Source organism: Rattus norvegicus, chromosome 3 (genome assembly GCF_036323735.1).
Source record: "Rattus norvegicus strain BN/NHsdMcwi chromosome 3, GRCr8, whole genome shotgun sequence".
Lineage (NCBI taxonomy): Eukaryota > Metazoa > Chordata > Mammalia > Rodentia > Muridae > Rattus > Rattus norvegicus.
This window is the reverse complement of record NC_086021.1, coordinates 159,603,939-159,621,677: the sequence shown is the minus strand read 5'-3', so window position 1 is coordinate 159,621,677 and position 17,739 is coordinate 159,603,939. Positions and strand designations below refer to the sequence as shown.

General features: G+C 42.4%; 1 protein-coding gene across 39 annotated transcripts in view; it reads left to right on the top strand.

Annotated features, from left to right (window-relative positions):
- Positions 1 to 3,030: 3,030 nt before the first annotated feature.
- The window catches only part of 1810024B03Rikl (RIKEN cDNA 1810024B03 gene like), a 33,002-nt gene continuing 18,293 nt past the window's right edge, over positions 3,031 to 17,739 (top strand). For 26 of the 39 annotated variants that reach the window (XR_010064937.1, XR_010064930.1, XR_010064934.1 and 23 more), the window contains exons 1-6: positions 3,038 to 3,254; positions 3,678 to 3,793; positions 8,513 to 8,650; positions 9,554 to 9,684; positions 9,961 to 11,743; positions 12,311 to 14,164. Coding sequence is in view for 1 of the 39 variants with exons in the window: in XM_063285040.1 (XP_063141110.1) it covers positions 9,672 to 9,684; positions 9,961 to 10,616; positions 10,655 to 10,807 (822 nt within the window). In the remaining 38 variants the exon portion in view is untranslated. The other 13 variants (XR_010064946.1, XR_010064943.1, XR_010064936.1 and 10 more) reach the window with 12 other exon arrangements.

The window sequence follows — 17,739 nt, the reverse complement described above, 5'->3', positions numbered from 1 at the left end:
CTTGGTCAATTAAGAAATCCACTTCTGGACACGGTCGCATAGTAAGAGCATAGGCACTTTTGGCTATTATTTGATTAAAGTTATGCAGAAACATATGTGAATTATAAAAATGATGGACAGAAATGTTTCTAGAATGTTCATCTTGTAACAGAAAATCATAGCTGAAAGTCAAGTAAATGACACTGAAAGTCGATTTCTTGAGATCCAATGCTACTTGCTAATCATGATGTGTGATCTAAAAGACAGATGTATTGTATCAGTGCCTCAATTAAACCAAATATGAAGGGCAGAGGACACACATAGAGAAAAGCAGCAATGAAAAGTTACCTAACAGCACTGTGGACATTGCTATTCTATCCTCAGAATAAAACTGCTTTTGCCTTTGAGCAGTCAGGCTCAGAAGACTGCCAAAGACTGCTTCAGTGAAAGATCATAAAGAGTTCATTTATCGAGACCTGGCTGCTGCCTATCTCACGGCTAAGACATCTTTATAAAACTTCCCTTCCTTCCTTCCTTCCTTCCTTCCTTCCTTCCTTCCTTCCTTCCTTTCTCCCTTCATTTCTTCCTTCCTTCCTTCCTTCCTTGTCTTCCTTCTTTGCTTTTATCTTTCTTTTGCCCTTCTCTCTTTCCTTCTTTCCTTTTCTTTCTTCTTCCTTCCTTCCTTCCTTTCTTCCCTTATTTTTTTAATTACTGTGATTGTTTGTCTGTATGTATTTCTACACCATGTAGAGTCCACAAAGAGGTAACAGATCCCCTAGACTAGAGATTGTTAGGAACCACAAATATTCTAGGAAAGGACCCTGAGGATGTTAAACACCACTCAGTTCTATTGAATGCTGAACCAACTCTCTAACTCCTATTTTTATTTAGCATTTATGTTTTTTGAAATTCAAATATAGTATATTGCCTTCCCTCTTCCTTTGGGGTTGCCAGAAGTGATTAAACCCTCCACCCCTTATGGAGGAGAGATCTGAGATAGTGAAAGAGATAGTGGCTCAGACTCTGAGTCCTGGCACTAGCCAATGACCTATCTGTCCATGAAATTAGACCAAGTTACCAAAGCCAACTGTTTGCACATCATCTTAGCCAAGGACCTTCTGGTCAAAGAGGCTGCCAATCTGTCATTGAGCCAAATCCTGACCATCACCAAGGCTAGAATGATTCATTACTAGCCTCTCCTCTAAAGTGCTCCCAGGATATCCTTTCAGGCACCAGCCTCCCTAAGACCAGCTCTCCTGCTGCCTGATACAGACCTTGATGGGTCTCTGCATGACTGCTTGGTTATATTGTCCCCCATCCATGGAATGAGACGAGATCTTCAGGATACTCCCTTGATGGACACAGAGGATAACATGGTTCACCAATGGCAACAGCTTCATTTAGGACAGACAGAGGTATACTGGGTCAGCAGTGGTTCCAAACACAGAGATCACAAGCATGGGGTCACTCCTGGAAGGAATGTCAGCCCAGAAAGCTGAACTGGTAGCTTTAACCAATGCTTTAGAGCTGGGAAAAGACAAAATGCCTTTGCTACTGCTCATGTACATGGGCCTATTTATAGGGAGAGAGGCCTTCTGATGGCAGAAAGAAATACTATAAAACAAAATGCTTTCCCTACTTAGAGTCTTACTGAGGCCCAAAAAAGCTGGCTATCATCCACCGCTTGGGACACCAGAAAGGGAAGGACCTAGTTTTGGAGGACAACAATAGGGCAGATCAAGCAGCCAATCATGCTTGGACCTCTCATTCCCCTGACTGCCCTGGATCTGGGGAATCCTATGCTCCATGACCACCCTACTTATTCAAAAGATGAGATAATCTGGGCTAGGAATTTGCCATTCCACAACATTTTGACAGATGGTGGAGAACAGCACACTTCAAACTCATTGTGCCAGAAGAAATGGGACTGTGCATATTTAAGAAGATCTACCACTCTTCCCATATTTGGACTGAAGAACACAGGATTTGAAAAGACATGCTACTATCAGGATTAGAGATGACAACTCAAAGTTAGCTGTGATTGTCTATTACTGTAAAGCTTGCCAGTGAGGCAGGAGGCCTAGAGTTTACGAAGAGATTGAATTCTCAGAGGTAAAACCAGATATATTTAGATATAAATATTTACTGATGTTTCTAGATACCTTTTCAGGTTAAATTGAGGCTTTCCCCACCAAACATGAAACTACATCCTCAACAACAAAGAAGATCTTAAAGAACATACTGCAAAGGGATGGGTTTTCTGAGATGATAGGGTCAGAAAATAGACCACCTGCTGCATCCCAAATACATCAGAAACTGGCTAATATTCTGAGGATTGATTGAAAACTATACTGTGCATATAGACGCCAGAGTTCCAGATAGGTAGAGAGAATGAACAAAACCCTAAGAGACCGTAACTAAATTGACCTAAGAGATTAGAAATGACTGAGTAACTCTATTTCCTTTAGCTTTCTGCCAGGTATGAAACTCCCCTTACCAGATGGATTTCACTCCTTTTAAAATCATGGTCAAGATACCTTTCATAACCTCATTGTTATTAACATATGAGCAGAAGTCATCCCTGAGTTTGAGGATCACCAATTGCTAGACAATCTCAAAGGTGTCCAGTAGGCTTATAAACATGTTTGGCCTAAACATTGTGTGCTCTATGAAACAGGTCCCCCTCCAGCCAGGGCTCATTGAGCCTCATTAAAAGGTTCAGGTGTTTTCTACTTGACCACACCCACATCCCTGAAGGTCAATGTGATTGCATCTAGGAAACACCATACCGCCAATTGCAGTTGAAGACAACGCTGATTGACAGGAAGAAAGAGCTGCATTACTCTCCCGTCTCCCATTGTTGGGCCCCTAGCCAAGGCCCAGGGACACCATGAGAAAAACAAACTTTATAATGGGCTGAGACAAATAATGTATACTAATATAAAAAAGCTTGAGACTATTCAGCTTAGGGTCATAAAGAGTCACTACCAGTCTCTCTATGACGACACCTATACGCTTTAGGAACTCCCATGATGGGACCTTCTAATTACCAGAGAAAAGGGGAGAGACCAGAACTTTTGGGTTCAGACTTCATCTTAGAGAACCTGACATTAGGTTGACCTAACAGGCCCGTACATAGCACCAGTTTCCAGGCACAAGAAATCTACACCTCCAGGTTACAAGGCTACCCTTGACGTTTTACTTCCTAACAACCACCAATCAGGAGGAAAACAGAAGTTAAGTTTATGGTTTGTCTCCCAGCACCAGCCAATACGGTAAAGGACATAATGGCCCCCACAATCAGGTGTACCAGGCTACTTAACCCCTTCTTCCCTCTATAAATGCTTGCCTGGAGCTGGGCTGGGGGCTCCATTTTCCCATCTGGCTGTGTCAGCGCTGCCGTGGTGCCCAAGCTCAAACTTTCAATAAAGAGACCCTAATGTGATTGCACCAGAATCAACTCCTTGGTGGGTTTTTTGGGGGGCGGTGCGGGGGGTTCACAGATGCTTCCTGGCACAGTAGGAGGACTGCCAGTCACTACTCAACAGCTGCAGGCAGCTGCTTTGAGTTTATTCTTCTTAGCCTTTTTATACTCCACAGTACGGTAGGAAGCAAAGACACAATGTAACAGAAACAATTGCGGAAATAAACATGGGCATCTGTTCCCATTCAAAAGTCTCCCTATTCCTTCCCCTCAGGAAAATAGAATCTTCAGCTCCTAGCCCTTCAGCCTTAAATGCAGATCCTATCACCATCCCATGGCTCTCAGGCCTGGAAATCTGCCCACAGGCTTGACCTGCCTTGACTCTGCCTGGTAAGTAGACTTTCTCTCTCTCCTTTCCCTGTTTTAGAGAAGCGGCAAACAACTTCCAACAGCACAAATATACACACATGCATAACTAAGGCTATGTAACTGGCATTTTGTTTTGATGTATGTATGTATGCATGCATTTAGTTAAGTATTTATGTATTTATTTATCTATTTTGGTTTTTTGTGATAGAGGTTCTCTGTGTAACTGAGATCTGGCTGTCCTAGTCTCAATTTGTAGACCAGGACTGCTCCAAATCACAGAGACCCTCTGCCTCTGCCTCTTGAGTGTTCACATTTAAGGGATATGCTGTCATGCCCAGCCCACCTCATTTGATTTTAATGCTTTCTATTGATCAAATATCACTAAATGTATGCTGAACTTTTTTTTTAAATAGTTCCATTGGAAATGGATTAACTCAGTTCTTAGTACTCTTACTACAAAGAAAATGATCAAGTTATTTTTTCCTAAAAGTATATCATATAGACAGTCGATTTTGTATGGTTGTCACAATTATTTGTGTTGCTTCCTTTTCACATCAAAATTAGTGAAGATGTAGTGCCCACGAGGACAACCTTCCACAAATGTTATTAAGTGTGCTCTGTATATAACAAATTGGATGTGATTATGGGCTTTTAAGCCATGACAGATACGTGGAGACTGGGTGACACAATTATAGTGCCTACTTTAGCCATCTTTATGTAATGATCAAGGTCAGGTTGCCAGCATTGCATACCATTGACATTTCCTACTAAGCCATCTCAATGATGCACAAATAAAATGAGCTCAAACATTGCATTAGTAAAATATTCTCTTCTTATCAGATGGCAAACAGCAAGTCACTTTTTGCTATTTCCATTTCCATATAAGAAAAAGTTTCCAGGAGAGTATTGCATTGTTATGAAAACTTACAAATTTGCATGACAATGGCATTACACTCTCTTTTGTCAAACATTTTGCAGTTATTGAAAGTTGTGTTTTCAATTTTAAATAGTGTATTATTGAAAAATAGAAGCCATTCTGGACTTTTGCCTCATGACCATGACAAGGAGAGGAGAACAAAACAGTGATAACTAGGAAAATTGCAATGAAGTGTTGATATTCCCTAAGTAGGAATTCTACATATTACCCCTCACATAGCTTAGAGTGATCTATGGAAATGATGTATTATGGAAAAAGTAGAATGTGGAAATAAAAGTGACTTTAAGTTGTAGCTTCTAAAAGTATACCATCCATGATGGAGTGTTGATTAGCAGCAATTCTGATTCTATTAGTAAACTTCATCTATGTTCTACAAAAAGGCCAATAAACTCACTAGTCTCACAAAAAATTAATTAAATAAAATATTTGTGTTTAAAATAATCTCTAAAGGTCAAAATATTCTTCATATAACATTTTACCAGTCCTTTTCCTAAAAAACCTAACTTCCATCTTTTGACTACCACAAAGACCAAGAGAAAGACATCATGGCCAAGATTCCTTGAACACCTTCTGGAGCAACGGAGACACATTCTGGGAGTCTATCCTTTCTGCCCATGGGTGCTTGAAGCACTAAGAGCAACTTCTCTCAATGTTTGCTTATGGAACATGTGTCCTCAGTGTGTGATATGAAAGGCTTGCTGTCAGGAAAGTTCATCCAATTAAGCAATATGAGTACAAAATTCTGTTCTTTATCCACTGGATGGTTTTAGGTCTTTGTCAAAGATCAAGTGACGTTAGATATGTGGGATCATTTCTGGGTCTTTAGTTCTATTCCATTGACCTACCTGTCAATCTCTGTACCAATACCATACAGTATTTATCATGATTACTCTATAACACAGATTGAGGTCAGGGATGGTGATTCACCCAGAAGTTCTTTTATTGCTGAGAGTAGTTTTAGCTATTTTCAACAAATGGTGCTGGTTCAACTGGAGGTCTGCAGGTAGAAGAATGCAAATCAATCCATTCTTATCTCCTTGTACAAAGCTCAAGTCCAAGTGGATCAAGGACCTCCACATAGAACCAGATACACTCAAACTAATAGAAGAAAAGGGGGAAGAGCCTGGAACACAAAGGCACAGGGGAAATTTTCCTGAACAAAACACCAATGGCTTAGGCTCTAAGATCAGAAATCAAAAAGTGGGACCTCATAAAATTGCAAAGCTTCTATAAGGCAAAGGACACTGTCAACAGGACAAAATGGTAACCAACAGATTGGGAAAAGATCTTTATCAATTCTACATCTGATAGAGAGCTAATATCTAATATATATAAAAACACAAAAAAATTAGACTCCAGAGAACCAAATAACCCTATTAAAAATGGGGTATAGAGCTAAACAAAGAATTCTCAACTGTGGAATACCAAAAGTACCTAAAGAAATGTTCAACATCCTTAGTCATCAGGGAAATGCAAATCAAAATAACCCTGAGATCCCACCTCACACCAGTCAGAATGGCTAAGATCAGAAACTCAGGTGACAGCAGATGCTTGCAAAGATGTGGAGAAAAAGAAACACTCAATTGCTGATTGGATTGCAAACTGCTACAACCACTCTGAAAAACAGTCTTGTGGTTCCTCATAAAATTGGACATAGTGCTACCTGAGAACCCAGCTACAACACTACTTGGCATATACCCAAAAGATGCTCCAACACATAACAGGGACACATTCTCCACTATGCTCATAGCAGCCTTATTTATAATAGCCAGAAGCTGGAAAGAACCCAGATGTCCTTAAACACATGAATGGAAACAGAAAATGTGATACATTTACACAATGGTATACTGCTCAGCTCTTAAAAACAATGAATTCATTTAATTCACAGGCAAGTGGATGGAACTAGACAATATCATCCTGAGTGAGGTAACCCAGTCACAAAAGAACTCACATGGTATGCACTCACTGATAAATGGATATTAACACTCGGAATACCCAAGATACAATTTACAGACCACATGAAGCTCAAGAAGAAAGACCTGCTTCAGTACTTCTTAGAAGAGGGAGCAAAATGTTCAAGGAAGGATATATGGAGACAAATTGTAGAGCAGAGAATGAAGGAAAGTCCATCTAGAGACTGCGCAAACTGGGGTCCAGCCCATACACATACAGCTACTGAACCAAGACAATATTGTGGATGCCAAAAAGTGCATGCTGACAGAAGCCTGATATAGCTGTCTCATGAGAGGCTCTGCCAGAGCCTGACAAATACAGAGGCAGATGCTTGCAGCCAACTACTGAACTGAGAACGGAGTCCCCAATGGAGGAGTTAGAGAAAGGACTGAAGGAGCTGAAAGGGTTTGCAATCCCATAGGAACAACAATATCAGCCAACCATACCACCTCAAAGTCTCAGGGACTAAACCACCATCCCATGAGTCAGAGGGATGGACCTATCGCTCTAGCTGCATAAATCACAGAGGATGGCCTTGGCAGGCATCAATGTGAGGAGAGGCCCTTGGTCCTGTCAAGGCTCAGTACATCAGTGTAGAGGAATGTCAGGGTGGGGAAATGGAAGGGGATGGTTGTGTGGGTGGGGGTGCACACTCACAAAAGCAGGGAAAGGGGGGATGGGATAGAGAGTTTCTCTTAGGGAAACATGGAAAGAGGATAATATTTGAAATGTAAATTTAAAAAGATCAAATGAAAGAAACATTGAAAAAAAGAGGTACAGCAGCAGAAGCTGCCAAGGCCACTGCACCTCCTTTTCAGCCTCAGCCTGGGACCACAGTGAGGTAACTCAGCAGGAACTGCCAGGGCAATGACACTTACTCTCCAGACTTTGCCTGCCATCAGAGTGAGGTAACACCACAGGGGCTGCCATGGGGGCAGACGTCCTTTCCACACTTACTGAAGAGCTCCATGACTGTGCCCTAGAACCTAAGTCAAGCATCCTGTGGCCTGAAAGGACTTCCCATCCTGAACAATTGACCATGTGTAGGAACAAACCGGGTGAAGCAAGCAATTAAACCGAAAAACAAACCTGAGTAATCACTGAGCAAGAAAAGTCACCAGATCCTGAGCAGAAAAGCCACCCATCTCTGATCTCCATAAGATCAAGACACGAAATTCCAGCAATTCTGATCTTGGAAATGCCTACCCTTAGAAATCTCTGGCCACTAAGGAATCCAATCTAAGGCTTGACTGCTGTTCAACTTGCTGTTGCTTGTTCAGAGATGTTTCTTTCCCCCCAAACTCCCCACGTGAATTTTGCTGTAATTTTATACATCAGGGTGGACACACAAAAATGGGCACACACACACACACACACACACACACACACACAGAGACAGAGACACAGACAGAGACAGACAGAGACAGAGAGAGAGGGACAGAGAGAGAGAAGAGAGAGACAGAGAGAGATCATATATATATTTATCTTGTTCTTTCCTGTCTGGAATCATCTAGATGTTTCCCAAAGCACCCCTATCTAAAACATTCTTTTTCACAGGAGACTAATGCCCCAGTAAGGGGGGACCCCAACATTCTGAGCAAGTCCCTCATACCCTGAATCTAAATGAACTCTCTGTCCCTTAAGGTGCCTCTTGTCTGGTCATTGGTCTCAGTAAAATGAACAGCAACAGGTAGAGCCCCTTGATACTAAGTAGTAAGAAAAGTCACTGTGGGTTATGCCAGCTCTGAGTGGTCACTAATGCTGTGATGTCACAGAGAGCCATTGTGAGAAATGACCAACAGCTGATCATATAACTCACTGTCTGGACTGTTTTGTGTCCTTCTGTACAGAGAGTGGTTTGGTGGTGGTGGACTGTGGGACTTGGGAGATTGGTGGTCGGATTGAAATTGGAGGTCGGTGATTGGATTGGATTTGGATTTGGTGACTGGAGTTTGACATTGATCATCAGCTACACTTACACCCACAGGGTGAGTTGTTTCCTGCTGTTTTCTTTCCACAAGCTCAGAGGTTTAGTTTCCTGTTTATGTCACTTTATTCATTTGTAGGGTTTATTTACAGTTTTGCCTGCTTGTTTTCTTTTTTTGTTTGTTTGTTTGTTTAATTTATTTCCTTTTGCTTCCTGGATTAATATCTATTCTGCTTTCATTCTTTCTTCCTTCTTTCTCTTCTTTTGCCTTTTTTTCTTTCGTCCAGTCTCCTTTAGTTTGGTTCGGTTTTCTTGTTCTTTGGAGGCTGGGTTTCGTTGTGTGGGGACAAACCTAAGTAGGACCCTGTCTACCTGTCTAAGTTAGGGTCTTATTGCTGTGAACAGACACCATGGCCAATGTAAGTTTTATAACGGACAACATATAATTGGGGATGGCTTACAGGTTCAGAGGTTCAGTCCATTATCACCAAGACAGGAACATGGCAGCACCTAGGCATGCATGGTACAGGAGAAGCTGAGTTCTACATCTTCACCCGAAGGAAACCAGGAACAGACGAGAGCTTCCCGAGGCAGCTAGGAAGAGGGTCTCCAAGCCCACCGCCATAGTGACACTCTTCCTCCAACAAGGCCACACCTTCTAATAGTCCCACTCCCTGGATCAGGCATATGCAAACCATCACACTAGCCAACATCCGTATTTCTTTTCCTGACATCTTTTGACTTTGTCACTTTCTGGTACTCAATAGCTCATCCTACCTCTTATCCTCCAGTCCTCTCATAGTTCCCCTTTCCTTTAACTCTGCCACCAACCACCAAGATACTGCATATCAGGAAAAATTTGTGGTATTTATCTCTGTTGGGCTGTGTTATTCCATAAATAACAGTGACATCAAGGTGAATCCATTTTCATAAAAAAATGACAAGTTTTCATTCTTATTCATAGGTGTTGTGCTACTCTTGCCCCCATCCCGTGTATATACTGGGGCAGCTTATATCCATTGCCTTTCTGGGTAAGGCTACCTTGATCAAGTGCAGCCTTTCACTCAGTGCTTCCCTTCATAATGGATGTCTTAGGTAAGTCATTCAAAGGGTTGTCCTTTGAAATGGGAATCCTTGTTCTCCTGAGGAAAATGTTGTTTTCTGTTGCCCTTGCTTTCTTTCTACTGTGAGCCTTCTTCCTTCTTTCCATTCACTGTGTTTGTCTTTGCTATGTTCTGGTTTCCCTGTGCCCTCAAGGCATAGCCAGACTTTTTTTGAAGGTATCTCTGACTGTTAATCTTAGAATCTTTAGTACTAAGCTTTCCTAGCAGTAATTCTAATTTGTTTCTCTGCCATTTTTACATGCTGTAGTTTCTGGGAACCCAGATGAAGATGAGCAAATTGTGATGAAGTCAAGGGAGCTTGAGTCCAGTGGCCACGAAGGGAACACTCTGATAGAGGATTACTACATACTGGGCACCCTAGGGCAAGGGTCCTTTGCTCAAGTCAAGGTTGCTCTCCACCTTATGACCCAGACTCTGGTAGCTATCAAGATATTGAAAAGGGGCACAAGAAAAGACTTCTTAGTAATCTCTGAGATTGACCTCATGACATCACTATACCATAATCATATAATAAGGCTTCTCCAGGTCATTGACACCAAGCACAAAACTTTCCTTGTGATGGAATACGCAGCCCAGGGATCCCTGCGGAAACTTGTCAACAAGCGTGGGCCTCTGGATGAGGAAGAGGCACGCAGCATATTTAGGGAGTTGTGCTTGGCCGTCAACTATATTCACAGTCAGAATATTGCCCACCGTGACATCAAGGCGGAGAATGTCCTATTAGATTGGGAGGGGCATGTGAAGCTTTCTGACTTTGGTTTAAGCAAAAGACTGACCTCTGGGGAAAAAGCCAAGGGCTTTTGTGGCACGGCACAATATTGCGCTCCTGAAGTGTTCGGTCACACACAATATGATATGCTCCCCGCCGATATATGGAGCATGGGAATTTTATTATATTACTTAGTTATCGGAAATCTCCCATTTAAGGGTACAGTGCACAGCAAGATAAAGTATCAAATACTATCCCGGAGCTGGTGGATACCATATCACCTCTCTCCACAGCTCCAAAATCTATTGAGAAGATTAATGACAATAGAGCCCACAATGAGACCATCTATAACAGAAATATTGGCCCACCCTTGGCTGCGCCATGATCAAGAGACATTGAGCTCCTCAGGGGAAATCCCTAGATATCCTGAGTCCAACATTGCTTTTACCATGTTCCTAATGGGATTCAACATTCAAGAGCTCAGAGATGCTTTGAGGGAAAGGAAATATAATGAGGCCATGGCTACATATCTTATTTTAAAAAAGAAATCACCCTGGCAGCCCCAATTTTATCATGATGGAGGGCACAGTAGTACACTGGACCGTAGAGAAGCTACCAACCATTTGTGGCCTATAAGGAGAGTAGTAAGTGCCCCTAACCTTCCCATGTTCACTTTGCACACACACTCTGAGGTGCGTGGAGATGGGATAAGAGTCTGTAAGAGGAGGCACAGTTCACTTCCTACCCTTTCTTTACTTAAGGGTAGCTTCCTGGAAAACACTTCCCCACTGCAGGTGCTTATGCCTCATTTCAGAAAGGGGAAATTCAGAAAGAAGGAGGGCAGCATTGATTCTAGAACTTCATCTTCAAGAAAAGGAGAGTCAACAACAGCTACAAGAACAACAACAACGTCAACAACAATGCCAATAACTACCACTGCATCAGAAACCACTTCCTCACTGTTCACATCATCGCAAATCTCAACCTTTGAAAGCAGGCAACATTCGGTCAATGAGAGCTCTGAGTATCCAGACACAAGTAGCAGCACATCCTCTTGGGTGTCCACAAACAGCAGCCCCTTCCCCAGTAAGAAGATCCAGGAAGAGAATACCACATCGTCTTCCATAGACACAACTCAGGAGAAGAAACTCAGAATGCAGTGCCAGGGTGTACCCAGAGTCCCTCTGAGAAGGTCGGGATGGAAGGGCCTGAAGAAGAGGATTGGCAAAGCCCTAAGAACCTTGTGTTGTTGCATCCCAGTGACAAATAACAAAATCATGGCAGCCAATGAAGAGTGCTGCAGAGATTCAGGCTAAGACAAGTAGGTGGGGTGTGATGGGAAAGGATACACTCTCTAGTTCTTTCTTCCCTTGTCAGCATGCACATTGTGGGGTTTGGTGACATTTTATCTACCATGCCAGAGTGAAAATCCTATTCTGCCCTCCCTCCTATGAGGAGTCCTCCAAAACCTGAGCTACTTGTAGACAGCAGAAGACAGTGGTCCATTGCTAGGCAAGGATGCTGGAGAAGGGATTCATGGAGCATGTGGGAAGAAGCAACCCGAGGGCCCATGTCAGCATAGGGAGAGCACAGAGAAGCATAAGTCCTACAAATCTGTGCTAAGAATTCTTGTCTGTTTAAAGTGCTGTAGGATGCTCTGTGGTCCCTGGAGGATGGCAGCAGAGAGTGTCGAGGAGTCTGCTGAGGATGCAGACAGTAGCAGGGAGGATAGAGTCAGGATGGAATTTCAAGTGGCTGTGTGACAGTGGGACAGAGGTCCATGTTGCTGACTTAAAGTAGAGGTACAATGTTGTTTTTCCCTGAAGTCTGAAGGAAGATTCTGGGAAAAAAGTCTGAATGTTGTTCCTTCTGCCTATTCTCTGCACAGAGTTCCACCCTGGGCTGCAGTCCCGGAATAGCTATGGCCCAGTACAGTGCTTTTCATAGCACTCAGAAGCCCCTGGAAGAAACATCCATGCAGTACTGGTAATTAGCAAGAAAACGGAGAAGAAACACGAGACTCCAAAGAACCTTCAAGCACAGTGAGAGTGTCAGCCCTGCTGCCTGTCTCCTGGTGTACTTGTGAGCTGAGGAGACAGTGGTCCTGGAGGCACTCAGAGGACTATGTTCCATGTCTCCAAGAGATCTGTGTGAACTGGTTACAGGCAGCAACAGAACTGAGAAGCAGCGAAAGCACATCTGGAGCAGAGAAGAGAATTCAGAGGGTGCAGAGACCGCTCAGCCACACAGCTCTGCTGCAGTCCTCCATAGCACAGTCACGACGAGATGGATCCTGAAGCCCTCACAAATCTACCAGCTCTAGTCACTTATTTTATATGGTGCACTCAAATTTGAGTCATTTGATAGGTATTCTTTACATTCTATACACATACACGCACACACACATACATACACACACCACACACACATACACACATACATACACACACATACACAAACACACACATACACACATACACGCACACACACATACATACACACACCACACACACATACACACATACATACACACACATACACAAACACACACACACACACACACACACACACACACACACACACAAAAATGAGTTTTATTTGAAATGGAGAGAATCCCCATTCCAAACCAGGTAATTTCATATTGAGTGATTCTGCCTTCTGGAAACATTTCTCCAAATCAGCTTTCTCTTTTCTCCACTCCCTTCTGACACTTTAACTACCTATTGTACTGCTTTCTAGGAGTCATCGGAAGCCAGTATGGGTCTTGTTCCCCACTTTGGGCAAGGGTACCTAGCCATGTGCTAAGTGAGGCTTACCTATGGTCTGTCTTTTGAGGCGATCCAAGGTGAGGTCTGAAGTGCTTGAGTCCAGAGAAGGTGCTGGTAAGAAATATTGCGAGATGGGGTGGGGCAGGGATATGTTGATGGTAAAACAGATGAGATCCCCTGATATGACAGTGTGGGGTTTCCTCTGATTGGCCCATGGTGACTTGCCCCATTTCCACCAAGTACAAAGACACAGGGACCGCCAAGTGTGTTAAGGAGGAACTGGATTTCTCTATCCTCTGACCCCACTCTCTATTGCAAACTATTAGTTGTATATTGATCATTGCTACCACAGAACTTACTCTTGGCATGCTCAGATCCTTGCTACCTCTGTCACCCCTACTGCTGCTGCTTCTGCTTCTGCTTCTGGTGCATCTGCTTCATTGTTTTGTCCATTGCAGGCTGGGAAGGGCCAGGAGCTTCTGGAACCAATAAGTGAGCATTCCAAAGCCTCATGCTCAGGAAACTGCAGAAAACACCAGTAATGTCAGTCAACACAGAATAACCCTTACAGCCAGCAGCACCTGCAAGGACTTGGGAAAGGCTATACCTTTTTGAGCAAAGAAAACCTGGGTGGAAGAGAGGCACACAGTTGGCGCTTCTTGGCTCAGGCCATATGGGAAGGGACAGTCATTTACAGATTCACAACTGGCCTTTTCTAATTCTTTGAAAAACTCCTTATTTTCAGATCTCTTTCAGAGAAGAGGCTCCTGTTGATTGATACAGATGTGGGGCAAAGGCAGACCCACAAGTGCATGGGTCAAGAAGTACAAGAAAAGAAAGATATGTTCTGATTCCAGGAGCATATAGCACCTTATCCTGACCAGGGTGGTGAGAGAACACTATCTGAGGCAGCTTGAAGAACTTCCTCACTGGGAACAGTTCCTTTCTGTTCTGGCAAGATCCAAGTGACCAGGGTAAGGTCTTCTCATGTCCCATCCAACTATCACCTCCATTCCTGTACAAATGGGACAAGGAGAGATAGTGGGGGCTGTTGCAGTAAAAAATGAAAAAGGGTGGAACAGTTCCCATGAGTACCCTAGTGCTCTAACCTAGTTCAATGTTTTGCTGCTAGCATTCACCTCTGTATTTGTCATGACCCTCTCAGGAGAGAGATATATGAGGCTCCTGTCAGCTTATACTTCTTGATATCAGCAATATTTCTTGGTTTCCTGGCTGTATGGGGTTGATCCACAGGTGGGGAAGGCACCAAATGGCCATTCCTTCAGTCTCTGCTCCAAACTTTGTCTCCATACTCCTCCTATAAATATTTTTGTTCTCCCTTCTAAGAAGGACTGAAGTATTTGCTCTTTGGTCGTCCTTTTTCTTGAGCTTCCTGTGGTCTGTGGATTGTATTTTGGGTAGTCCTAGATTTTAGGCTAATATCCACTTATCAGTGAGTGCATACCATGTGTGGTTTTTTGTGATTGGGTTACGCCACTCGGGATGATATTTTCTAGTTCCATCCATTTGCCTAAAACTTTCATGAAGTCATTGTTTTTGACAGCTAAGTAGTACTCCATTGTGTAGATGTACCATATTTTTCTATCCATTCCTCTGTTAAAGGACATCTGGGTTCTTTCCAGCTTCTGGTTATTATAAAAAGAGGCTGCTATGAACACAGAAGAGCATGTGTCCTTGTTATAGGTTGGAGCATGTTTTGAGTATATGCCCAGGAGTGGTATATCTGAGTCCTCAGGTAGTACTATATCCAATTTTCTGAGGAACTTCCAGACTGATATCCAGAGTGGTTGCACCAGCTTGCAATCCCACCAATTATAGAGGAGTGTTTCTCTTTCTCCACATCCTTGCCAGCACCTGTTGTCACCTGAGTTTTTGATCTTAGCCATTCTGACTGGTGTGATGTGGAATCTGAATTGTTTTGCTTTGCATTTCCCTGATGACTAAGGATGTTGAACATTTCTTTAGGTACTTCTCAGTCATACAATATCCCTCAGTTGAGAATTCTTTTTTAGTTCTGTGCCCCATTTTTAAGAGGGTTATTTGATTCTCTGCACTCTAACTTCTTGACTTATCTGTATATATTGGATATTAGCCCTCTATCAAATGTAAGATTGGTAAAGTTCTTTTCCCAATAGGTTGGTTGCCATTTTGTCCTAATGACAGTGTCCTTTGCCTTACAGAAGCTTTGTAATTTTATGTGGTCCCATTTGTCATTGCTTGATCATTGAGTATAAGCCATTGGTGTTCTGTTCAGGAAATTTTCTACTGTGCCTTTATGTTTGAGGCTCTTCCTCACTTTCTCTTCTATAACTTTGAGTGTATCTGGTTTAATGTAGAGGTCCTGGATACATTTGGATTTGAGCTTTGTACATGACGGTACAACTGTATTCTTCTACATGTTAACCTCCAGTTGAACTTGCACCATTTGTTCAAAATGCTATCTTTCCCCCCTGGTTTTAGCTTCTTTGTCAAACATCAAATGACCATAGGTGTGTGCCTTCTTTTCTGTGTCCTCAATTCTACTCCATTGAGCTACCTCCTGTCTCTGAACCAACAGCATACAGTTTTTATCACTATAATTCTGTAACATAGCTTGAAGTTAGGATGGTGATTACCCTAGAAGTTCTTTTAGTGTTGAAGATAGTTTTTGCTATCCTGAGTTTTTCATTATTCCAAACGAATTTGTAAATTGCTCTTTCTAACTCTATGAAGAATTGAGGAGGAAATGTGATGGGTATTGCATTGAATCAGTTGGTTGCTTTTGGCAAGATGGCCGTTTTCACTATATTAATCCTACCTATCCATAAGCATGGGAGATCTTTGAATCTTCTGAGGTCTTCTTTGATTTCTTTCTTCAGGGACTTGAAATTCTTGTCATACATTTCTTACACTTTCCTAGATAAAATCACACCAATATCTTCTATATCATTTATGCCATTGTGAAGGGAGCCCTTTCCTTAACTTCTTCTAAGCCCATATAATGCTTTTATGAAGGACTACTGATTTCTTTGAGCTAATTTGATACCAGTCACTTTTCTGAAGCTATCATCTGTAAAAAGTTATCGGGTTGAATTTTGAGAATCATTTTTATATATGATCATATCTTCTGAGAATACTGATTCCTCTCCCTTTTCTTTTTTTAAAGATTTCTTTAGTATACATAATTTCACTGTACCTGTCTTCAGATGCACCAGAAGAGGGCAACAGATCTCATTACAGATGGTTGTGAGCCACCATGTGGTTGCTAGGATTTGAATTCATGACCTCTAGAAGAACAGTCAGTGCTCTTAACTGCTGAGTCATCTCTCCAGCCCGACTCTCCCTTTGCAATTTGTGTTCCCTTGTTCTTCTTTTCTTGTCTAATTGCTCCAACTAGAATTTCATGAACTATATTGAAACCCTTGTCTTTTCCCAGATTTTAGGGGATCACTTCAAGTGTCTCCATTTAATTTGGTGTTGACTGTTGTTTTGCTCAATATTACATTTATCATGTTTAGGTATTTTGCCATGAATTCCTGATCTTTCCAAGACTTTTAACATGAGTAGGTTTTATTTTATTATAAGCTTTATCAGTTCTCTTGCTCAGGCCCATATAATGCTCTCTGGACAGCCCTGAATGTCAGCTCACGATTCTGATCCCATAGCTTTTGGAAATATGCTGTGATAGCAGTCTTTACCCAGCTGCTTGCATGCCAAATATAGCTGAGGATTCCAAATCTGTCACTTTATGGTGATAATCTGTAACGATAGTGTCTGGATCTTTCAAACCTTTATGAGTATAAAGATTCCAACAAGGTAAACCCTTCTACGCCAGAATAAAATTCTGACTGTGCATGGTTCATGCTTTTAGCTGCTTAACTGTAAACTCTGCACTTACTAAGCAACACTGTAGGAGGTTTAGACTTTCTCTGCTTGGTGGTCCGTATTTCACCTTCTATCACACAGAACCAAATTCTCTACAGAACCAAATTCTCTCTTCCCTAGAACACAAAGAGCTATGCAACTGATACACTTGGACTTCCGCAGGACCTTGGAAAACAGAGCTCTTTCTCATACGGCATAAGCTTCACATCAAGTCACTTTTGGTTTCTACAAGTCCATGGCTGTAATCACACCTCGTTCACTGGAGTACCTTAAAAAATCACACATTTCTCATAGGATATGGAGTTCATTCCAACTCACTTCAAGTCTTCAGAAATTCATCTTCGTAATCCCCATCTAACACTTGGAAATCTAAGGCTCCCTTTGCCCTTCTGCCACCTCCAGCTAGATTATGCTTCCGTCAGTGGGATTGGCAGAACTCCTTGCCACTGGTACAATGGCGATGGGTAGAAATGTGTGCCAGGAACCCTTCTGTCTATTCTGCAACCCGACTGCAAGGCCTCTAGTGAAGTACTTAACAGGATATAGCACAAAGGCGCAAAGGCCTCTGGGTAGAGCTGTTGACTGGGAGTAGCGCGAGGAAAAGAAGGGCGCTGGGTGAAGCAGTTGCTCAGGTACTGCACTAGGGTTCAAAGGCCTCTGAGTA